The sequence below is a fragment of the Engraulis encrasicolus genome, chromosome 2 (genome assembly GCF_034702125.1).
Source record: "Engraulis encrasicolus isolate BLACKSEA-1 chromosome 2, IST_EnEncr_1.0, whole genome shotgun sequence".
NCBI lineage: Eukaryota > Metazoa > Chordata > Actinopteri > Clupeiformes > Engraulidae > Engraulis > Engraulis encrasicolus.
Genome location: NC_085858.1, coordinates 19,934,080 through 19,943,890, shown reverse-complemented (window position 1 = coordinate 19,943,890; position 9,811 = coordinate 19,934,080). Strand labels below are relative to the sequence as shown.

Sequence of the window (9,811 nt, the reverse complement as noted above, 5' to 3'; positions counted from 1 at the left end):
CTCGAGAGGTGGTTCAAATCTTTGGAGGAGACATGCTGATTGTTCTGGTATATTATATTAAACATTATGTGAGTTATATTAAGGAACTGACATCTTGTACATTGTGTAGCTTAACGTTTGTAGCGTATACTTGGGGATGGATTGTAGCCATCTACCCTTGAATGGCACTGACAAGGTTGTAGTAGCCATCTGTTCCACGTTCGAATGAATGCAGATTCAGCTGTAACGCTAGGCTTATAAGCCTTTACTAACGCCTTGATTTGTTTACATACTTGTGGTGACTGTGCGTGAGGTATAGGCATACAGTATGTAGTGACCGCATGAAATAATATTTTCTTTAAAACTAGACAGCAACAATGGGTTGTAAGATTGCTCCTCTCGACGGTTACCAATGGTAACACTGACGCTCCTAAGAGATTTAACCTCGCCCAGTGGACCTGTAATCTGCCTACGGTAGAAAGCCATGGTGAGTACGCTAATGCAGATGTACACGTGCATATTGCAAAGAGATACATATGCATTATAGTGATCTGTTATTTAGTAACTAACTTCCTTAGAAGTGCTCCCCCTCTCAGAACCTTACACGTGGAGTGATTGTGATTCCCAATAATAGCCTAGGCCTACTCTACTCTCTCTTAGGCCTATGCATGCAATATACTCATCTTTGGTAATACTTCTGATACAGGCTGCAAGACAGAGGAAGGATCTTCGAAGTAAGTTCATGTGTTTCGTTTGTTTTTATTTTATTATAACTACTTCTAGTACTAGCACATTATTTGTGGTGGACATTGGAAACTAAAGCAACTTAATTTTTTCCAAAGGTTCAATTGATGATGTGCTTGGAGGTCTTTTGGATGATGATGGTACGTTTCACATTTCCAAATTATTCACACAAAGAGAGCATTGAGATTGCTGTCAGTCCATGTTGTTGCCATAAATGCTGTTAATTGTCCTGTTGAGTTGACTTGGAGTAAGACACTGGACTGGTAATGTCTCATCTGTTTCACATTTGATACACAGATCCCCCAAAGAAGACCCAGGCACCTCCGGCTGAGCGCACCAGGGTGAAAGGAGCTCTTCCGTCTCGCAGTGGCAAAAAGTAAGGGTTGAAAAATGTGTGAGGTGCATGCACACACATCCCCCCCCCCAAAAAAAAACAAAAAACAAAACAAAAAACAATTGCAGTGGGTGCAGGATACAAAAGAATGCACACGGAAAAGGAAGAAATATCCACACACACAAGCTCCCTTCTTGTGATTTAATGACTGAAAATGTTTTCATCCTTTTTCTAAAAAGTAAAGGTTGACCAGGCAGGTAAGGCACTGTTCAAGGCTGTACTGTATAGATTCTTGCCTCTTTTTTGACGGGTTATAATTCCCAGGTCCATATTGGATGATGATGATTTCTTCAGCAAACTGGCAGAGGAGGCTGACAAAGATGACGTGAGTTTTGATATGAAATGGTGACGTCATTTTACACATGGCTGACTTTGAAGGCGGTTCTTTGTTTATCTTGACATGTTTTCTTTTCCAGCTGTCAGATATATCTGAGGCTGATCCTCAAGCTCTGCTGGACAGCATGAAGGTAAGCGGTAATGGGTAATTGATAAGGAAGCCTGGAAAACAATATTGTAACCACCCCTGAAGAATAGTAGATGATAGCAATGTATTTGTTTTTACATTTTAGCTATGCATTTGGGAAACGAGCCTTTAACTTAATATTTTTCGAGTTACTGCACCAATAAGTAGGCAGCCGTGGAGCACATGTGGCCTAGTGGTTAAGGAGATTGTCTTCAGATCAGAGCGTTGCAGGTTTGAATTCTGCCCTGCCACTCCCTATCTCACTCCATGGCTGAGGTGCCCTTGAGCAAGTCACCTAACCCACACACTGCTCCAGGGACTGTAACCAATATCCTGTACTTAAATAACTGTACGTTGCTTTGGATAAAAGCGTCAGATAAGTGTAACGTAATGTAATACAATAAGTAGTAATTATAATGTAATCACTATGCAGATTTTTTTCCATGGATTCGTCGTTTGCTATTGACAGATGAGATTCACAGAAACACATTATTTCATTTAAATGCATTTAGCTACCGTGCAACACACATTCCATTGTGTTGTGTAAGAGCCCTCTGATGATCCTCTTCTCTGAATCTTCAGGACATCGATGACATGGATGCTGACCTGTTTGGCTCCAAGAAAAAGCCCAGCTCTGCTCCACCCCAGACCAAGAGCTCTACAGCAGCAGGTGCCAAGTCAGAGCCATCCAAACCTGCAGACAAACAGAAGATCGGTGATACAGGTGTGAGATGATGATACCAAGTCAGCATCGATGAATGACCTGAATATGTGTGGCAGTGTCTTTATTTGCCTTTATATAGAGGTTTGTTGGAAAACAATCAAAAAGTCAAAAGGTGCCCGTGGCCTCATGGCTAGTGAGTCATTCTTGGAATCAGAAGGTTGTAAGTTTGAATCTAATAGCTCCAGGGACTGTAACCAAATTGCTCCAGGGACTATAACCAAAGCCCTGCAATAAAACTGTACTTAGGTTGCAGGGGGGAAATGCCTGCTAGATTGTAATTTATTGTGAGAACACAAAATAACTGGTGCTTTTGTGGTTTTTAGACACATCAATTCATGAGGAGAAGAAGCCAAGTTCAGCACCTGCCTCAACAGCTCGGGGTTACAAGAAATTCAGCTTCATTGGTAAATGTTGTCATTGTGTTTATCCTAGATTTCAAGTTTAGGGAGAACCAGTATCATGTAATCTGAAATGCTAAGATCAATTGAAATTATACAAACCCCAACTCCGGTGAAGTTGGGACGTTTGGTAAACAGTGAATAAAATCAAAATGCTATCATTTTCAAAACATTTAATCTATTCATTAGATGGAGAATAGTGAAAAGACAACATATTAAGCGTTAAAACCGAGAAAAAATATTGTTTTGGGGGACATATGTACTAATTTCTAATTTGATAAATGCAACACGTCTCAAAACAGTTGGGACGTGGACAATAAAAGGCAGCAAATGTCGAGGAAGACTAAAAACAAAACAAAATACAACATTTAACAGTTAAATACATTAACCGATGAGATGATTTTATATAAAAAACAGTGTTAATTCCTATCTTGGACATGATTTCACCAGCTTAAATGGTGGGTGTATTCCTTGTCATGTTTTGCAATGTTTTCCTTTCTGTAGCGCTTACAGTGTGACAGGTCTTGACCAAAAGCCCACCATTTTATCACCTGCTGGTCCTTATGATGGAGCCAAACTGTTAAAACATAGTAGAGAATGCAATTTGACCTTACTATGTGGCAGTAATCGAAGATCTCCCTTCAAAAAATAATGCATGAGTGGCTCTTCATGCTGTTTAAAACCCATTTATACCATTCAGCACTGTATTTAACTCTACAGATGAGTGAGAACATCTTAACCAATGCATTACTGCACCCGCATGCCATCATGGAGGCTGACTTTTGAAGTTAGCACTAACACAAGTTGGATGGTCCATTTTCACTGTAGCACAGGATGTGCAATGCTCTATTATTGTCAAAAAGAATGGACTTCTTACAACTTCTGCTGACTTCTGTAAGGAAAGGACAGTTTCCGATGTCTTCTGGGTCTATTTCAAGTGAGCTCAGGTGCTTAGGAGAATGTTACACCCCTTTATCATTTGCACACATTATGCATTCTTAATATGGTCAATTTTCAATTGTTCTAATTCCTGCAGTGCTAGAGTGAGACTACAGCCAATATATATTTCATGATGTCATGAACCTATACAATGATTTTAATAACAAAAAGATGTCTTATATACACTCAATCGTGGTAAATCAAAGGGAATTCAAAAATGTATGTAATAACTATGGTAATTATTCCCTTTGCATCTTTAATTCTGAGTGACTCAGCCTCTCTGTGATGATCTTATACCTGGACACCTATATTGTCCATCAGTACAATTCATTTTGAAATGTTCTTCTTTGTTGTCTTATCTTATTTGGATGTTTACTAAATTTCACTGATCCCCGTCCCAACTTATTTGAGACGTGTTGCATTTATCAAATTAGAAATGAGTACATATGTCCCCCAAAACAATATTTTTTCTCGGTTTTAACAGTCAATATGTTGTCTTCTCACTATTCTCCATCTAATGAATAGATTGAATGTTTTGAAAATGATAGCATTTATTCACTGTTTACCAAACGTCCCAACTTCACCGGAGTTGGGGTTTGTATATTTCTTCTTTTTTTTTTCAAAGACAAAGACATGCATTGTATTGCAATGCCTTGCAGAGAAACATTTTGTAGAATGACAGGGGCTGCTTCAGCACTGCGTTATCATGGAGGCCAGGGAACATCGAGAAGGATCACCGCACACTGGTGGACTAAATTTTGCTGGGTTTTTGTAATTTATTTATTTAGTTCACTTCAGTTCACTGTTTTTTTTTTAATTTAGTTCACCAAAGTAATAGATCCTTATCCTGTTCTCTGGGTTACTTATGACTGCACTTCACCAGCAGCTGAAAACTGGCTATGCATAGGAGCTTCATACGTCTGATCATTATGGGGGCTTCAGGCCTTACTTCTTTCCTCTTCCTCCCTTCTTGCGGCATTGTCCACACTAAGATGAGCATAAGGAGGAGGATGATGGTGGTGGTGGTGATGATGGTGGTGGTGGTGGCGAGGGTGGAGAAAAGGTTCCACCTGGCCCACCTACAGGTGAACAAGGTACCCACAGAATAGAACAGAAAACCAGCCTGTGTGTGCCCTTCTTTAGCCTCTCTGTGTGGAGCTTCTCTGTGTGCTGAGTGAGACAGTCTTGGGTTTGGGTAGTGTATCTTAAATAAACCTAGTGTGTGTGTGTTTCATAGATACTGTATCTTATGTGTGCTTACACTATGTTCATGCATACACACCTATTAGGTCAGGTGATTACTTGTACAAGATGTGATTGGTTTATTTTATCTTTCAGACTTTGATGACCCCATTGATGATTTGCTGGATGATTTGGATCCCCCGAAGGCCCAAAAAACAAGCTCTTTATCAGAAAAGGCACCTGAGAAGAAAATCACCTCTCCCATTGCGTCGCCTGTTATCAGTCAGAAAAAGAGTGACAAGCGTAAGTACTGCCTTCACAATCTCACTGACACACTTAACAGGTGTGATGATGTCACAAACTAAACCCTCACCGCTTATTGCTGTGTTGTTGGGTCCTGACAAGTCAAGGGCAACGAGAGCAATAAAACTCCTCAAATTGACTGAGGGCCAAAATCAAAATCTGGAACTAAGTCGTGGCCCGAACTCAATATTTATAAAAAAAATCCCAAATAGATTCCCATCATAGTTCAAATGTGCCTGCACATATTCTATCGCATATGGGTGTGATTGTTTTACTGGCCTGGGCCGACTAATATTGGTGTATGTGGGCCAACTGTAATACACTTTTGAAATAATCTCGGGGGCCAAATAAAATGACTTTGCGGGCCAGATTTAGCCCTCAGGTCTGAGTTTGACATCCATGTTCTAGTCAGTGGATTTATGTCCAAGTGCGAGTTCCATCAGGTATGGTGTATCATTAGAATGTTTTGCCCTTGATCTTGTTTTTTGGGTTTCAAGAAGCCTCACCAGCCCTGGCTCCCAAGAAGCGGGATGAGCTGACATTCGATGAGGACGACGATCTCATGGATGCACTGGGATTTGACGACACACCTAAAACCAAGACAACCGCTATAACTCCCAAGACAGAGAGGTACCATTGTGAAAGAGATGTCTTGACATTCATTCATTCGTTAACTTATTCATTCATTCATTCATTCATTCATTCATTCATTCATTCATTCATTCATTCATTCATTCATTTAGCTTTTCTGTGCTGTTCCATTGACCTGTGATTGTGTACGTGTAAACGTATTGTAAGTTTGACCCAATTAACTGTGATGCATCCCCTTCTTAGCATAAGCAGCGAGCCGGTCTATAGACCCCGCACCCGGCTGGATGAGATCTTGGGTCGAGGGACGTCACCTCGCCTGCTGGAGCGCCCCCCAACTGGGGAGAAGAAAGAACAACAGCAGCAGCAGCAGCAGCAGCAGCAGCAGGAACAGAAACTCCCACAGAGGAGCAGCAGCGCGAAAGGTGAGTGTACTGTACCATGCATTATGAGTACAGTATACTCCACCACACCATCACATCTGCTGTTGACGGAAGGTCTAAAGGGCCGTACACACACGTCGCTGCTAGTTACTCGCTCAGCGGATGAAGTCAATAGAATGTCTACGTGTTCCAGCGAGTCTCGCTGGCGAGTAGGCGAGGAGAGTACAAGCGATGCGATGTGGGCGGGTTCCGAGATAAAATTATTTTATCTTCGAGCGACGCGAGTTAAGCGAGTAACCAATTGGAATGCAGAATACAGATTATTGACAGGTGACGTTGTCCCTGTGGTGTTCTGACCACCCAATTTCTGCACGCCATACACTTTNGTTTAAAAGTGTTGAGGAAAATACATCCAATACAGTGTGTACACCATCAAAGGCTCATATGCATGGTTGTGCACAGCACACGATCAACGTTAAACAGTGTAGGGCTTCATTTTGTTTCGTACGGACGTTATTGGCGCGGACAGCGGGAACCATGACAACCAGTAAACAAAATCACCCAGAGCGAGTGGCGAGTAGGCGAGTGAGCAAGTAGCGAGTAAATAGCAGCGACGTGTGTGTACGGCCCTTAACTCAGTGGTTCTCAATCTTTTTTTGAGCAAACACCTCCATAAGCCTCCCAATGTCCCCTTGACCTAATCTTAAGCCTGTAAATGCCCCCTTTAGTATTAAAAAATAAAAAGTGGGAATGATCCCCTATGGCAACTGAGCACCGCCCCTCTAAGCTGTATCCTTCTCAACGCCCCCCTAGGGCTCCCCAATGGCCCCTTGGTGCCTTTAGAGCCCCTGTTGAGAAACACTGGTCTAACTAGACTCTTGGCGTCCACAGACCCTGTGATAGGAGAGGATGACTTCACGTTTGGCTCCTATCAGCCAACACTGGCAGGCTCTGCTGAGGGAAGGCAGTCCCGCCGACAGTCAGTCAGGTAAGGAATGACATTGTTTTTCAATTGGCAGGCCGGAAAGATACAGTAACATACCTACTGTGTAGTCATGCGTGGGGTGGTAGGATGCATCAATTCCAACACTGGTAATAACCTAAAACTGATAGCAGACATTTGCATTGAATTACTTATTGTATTATAATATTATTCCTCAGAATTGGCTTCCTATCAATGCAATTTGAAATGTCATTCATCATTATGATGAGTTTTCCCTGGAAACTGGTAGACAATACTTGGAGTCTTCATGGTGACACCTTGATGTACTGTACACACATGCTACTACATGATGTGGACTCTTGTATTTCCTCTAGATTTTCCACAGAGGACATCAGTTCAAGTTCACCAGAGCGCAGATCAAAGCCCAGTACTCCGGCCACGCCCACCTCCGCCTCCCGTGCCAACAGGTCCACAGCTGATTGGCTTGGGCTCAGCCAGGATGATGCAGACGCAGCCGACGGAGTCGAGGAGATGAAGAAGGTGTAGTAATACAATTAATATTTACATTTATATCAAACAACTCAGACAAGCAAACAACTCAGATGGTAAGCACTGCAGATTTTATTATTAACGGCCGGAGAAGTTATTGCGTGGAGACGTGAAGTCTTCCATCCAGCAAGCTCTGAAGTAATAGAGAAGACAACCCTATTAAACCATTTCAATCCCATACAGTACAATGAGTATGCTGTCCAATTCGTCTGGTTGCCGTTGTCCATTGTTCCTTTTTTGCTGTATGCATCCTGATGTGTTAATGTTCTGGGGTTTGTTTCTCAAAAGCGTAGTTGCTAACCTGTTAGCAACTTAAGAAGTTGCCAATGGGAAATTGCATTGCAAATAACAAAGTAGCTAACATCGTAAGCATCTATGGTTTCGAGAAATGCACCCGTGGTCTTGTGACCGCACTGAGCGGATACACACAATTAGGTCCTCCTGGTCTATTACAGAAAAGCTTTCATGCAGAAATATTTTACTGTAATGCAGAATTCCCCTCATTAAAATAATAAGAATAAAATTACTATATTATAGGAGTAGTAGTAGATAAAGAAAACTAAGATGAAACAAAACATTTCTCTACAAAGGCAACAGGCGGCACGATATCAACGGACAACTCGAAAGTCCCTCCCTCCCCGAAGGCAAGGTCCACCACGGCTCCCGACATTGCCCCCTCATCACCCAAATCCACCAGACCTAGACAGGACACTACCAAGGCTGCTAAAGAGGTGGCAATGGAGGGCGGTGGAGGAGGAGAGGAAGAGGACTGGCTGGCCGGGGCGCTGAGTAGGAAGAAGGCTAAGGAGGAGGAGGAGAAGAAGGCTGCCCAGCAGGGTGCACTGGGCCTGGGGGACGAGGTGGACCTGGACTCCTTCCTGAGGTGAGATGGAGGCCGGGACTGGTCGTGATTGTAAACCTAACATTAAAGGGACACTGTGTGAGATTTTTAGTTGTTTATTTCCAGAATTCATGCTGCCCATTCACTAATGTTACCTTTTCCATGAATACTGACCACCACCATCAAATTCTAAGTATTCATTATGACTGGAAAAATTGCCCTTTTCATACATGAAAAGGGGGATCTTCTCCATTGTCCGCCATTTTGAATTTCCAAAAATAGCCATTTTTTTCAGCAAAAATGACTGTACTTGGACCATACTAGAAAATATTTGTTCATTATTTAGTACACTTTCATGTAAAGATCAAATTTGGCAATAGGCAGCCCAGTTTCAATGAGCAGCATAGTTGCAGTACCTTTTTTGACCATTTCCTGCACAGTGTCCCTTTAAAGATGTCATTTGTGCTTTCGACATACTTCCCCTTCTTCAATTATCTTGAATTGTAACACTATTGAATTGTATGAATGATAACATCAAACACATGAACCCATAATTCCTAGAGTATCAGTCGGACAAGTTCTTCAAACATACGTATTGTCCAGGAAACAAATATGCAATCTTTTCAGATTTGATTTCAGATCAGATTTGAACTTCTAAAGCCCTGTATCATTTACGTCATCATCACAGTACTTGTGGATGGTCAAATAATGTTTCTTAATAATTTTTTAACAGTAAAAGGCAACCGTCACCAACTTCCCGGAGAAGACAGGAAGACCCAACGGTACAAAAGAAGGAGGCGACGGGGTAAGGCCACTAGACCAGACATGCGTTCAATGGCACTCAGCCTTCAAATTTGTATGATCATGGAGGGTTGTCTTGCATGTTCTCTGTCTTGTAGTCTTGATAGTTACTATTAAGTGAGTGAATTTTCTTTGAGGATTGTTGGTTACATTATGTGATTTTATGAACACCTAGGCCTGTTGGTTAACCTTTGAAATAGTTTCTGTCTTCCAAGTTATTGCTGGACGATAGTTGTACAATTTCCACCATTTACTGTATTATCAACGTTATAAACCCATGTGTTTATTTTTGTGCCTCCTCTCTCAGGACGGGCTCTTCAGTCACACAGAGGCCAGTTAGTCCCTCCCTGGCCCTCTCAGCACCTGCTAGAGGGGACCAGTCTACACCAGCCAAAACCAGTCAAGAACAACTAACCACCTTGTCCAGAGGTATGACGCTGCTACTCACATCAAATGTATCTTGCCACACCACATTAGATCTTTTTCAGTTTTCAGTTTCGTTTTCAGTTTCCTACTGCAGTTGGATTTTACTAACTTGACAGGTCTGAGAAATACTAGTTGGCAGGGCTCTAAACTGACT

The 9,811-nt window shown here is 42.0% G+C and overlaps 1 protein-coding gene across 3 annotated transcripts in view; it reads left to right on the top strand.

Annotated features, from left to right (window-relative positions):
* LOC134470205 (fas-binding factor 1 homolog) overlaps nucleotides 1-9,811 on the top strand; it is a 27,905-nt gene continuing 18,094 nt past the window's right edge. The window contains exons 1-17 of one of the 3 annotated variants that reach the window (XM_063224247.1): nucleotides 1-47; nucleotides 348-466; nucleotides 686-713; nucleotides 822-863; nucleotides 1,021-1,099; nucleotides 1,382-1,442; nucleotides 1,534-1,584; nucleotides 2,163-2,304; nucleotides 2,628-2,708; nucleotides 4,980-5,126; nucleotides 5,624-5,756; nucleotides 5,961-6,139; nucleotides 6,989-7,085; nucleotides 7,415-7,580; nucleotides 8,180-8,472; nucleotides 9,164-9,235; nucleotides 9,539-9,660. In XM_063224247.1, coding sequence (XP_063080317.1) covers nucleotides 464-466; nucleotides 686-713; nucleotides 822-863; nucleotides 1,021-1,099; nucleotides 1,382-1,442; nucleotides 1,534-1,584; nucleotides 2,163-2,304; nucleotides 2,628-2,708; nucleotides 4,980-5,126; nucleotides 5,624-5,756; nucleotides 5,961-6,139; nucleotides 6,989-7,085; nucleotides 7,415-7,580; nucleotides 8,180-8,472; nucleotides 9,164-9,235; nucleotides 9,539-9,660 — 1,696 coding nt within the window. In that variant the 5' untranslated portion in view covers nucleotides 1-47; nucleotides 348-463. Of the gene's footprint in view, nucleotides 467-639; nucleotides 714-821; nucleotides 864-1,020; nucleotides 1,100-1,381; nucleotides 1,443-1,533; nucleotides 1,585-2,162; nucleotides 2,305-2,627; nucleotides 2,709-4,979; nucleotides 5,127-5,623; nucleotides 5,757-5,960; nucleotides 6,140-6,988; nucleotides 7,086-7,414; nucleotides 7,581-8,179; nucleotides 8,473-9,163; nucleotides 9,236-9,538; nucleotides 9,661-9,811 lie in introns of those variants that run through there. The other 2 variants (XM_063224240.1, XM_063224233.1) reach the window with 2 other exon arrangements.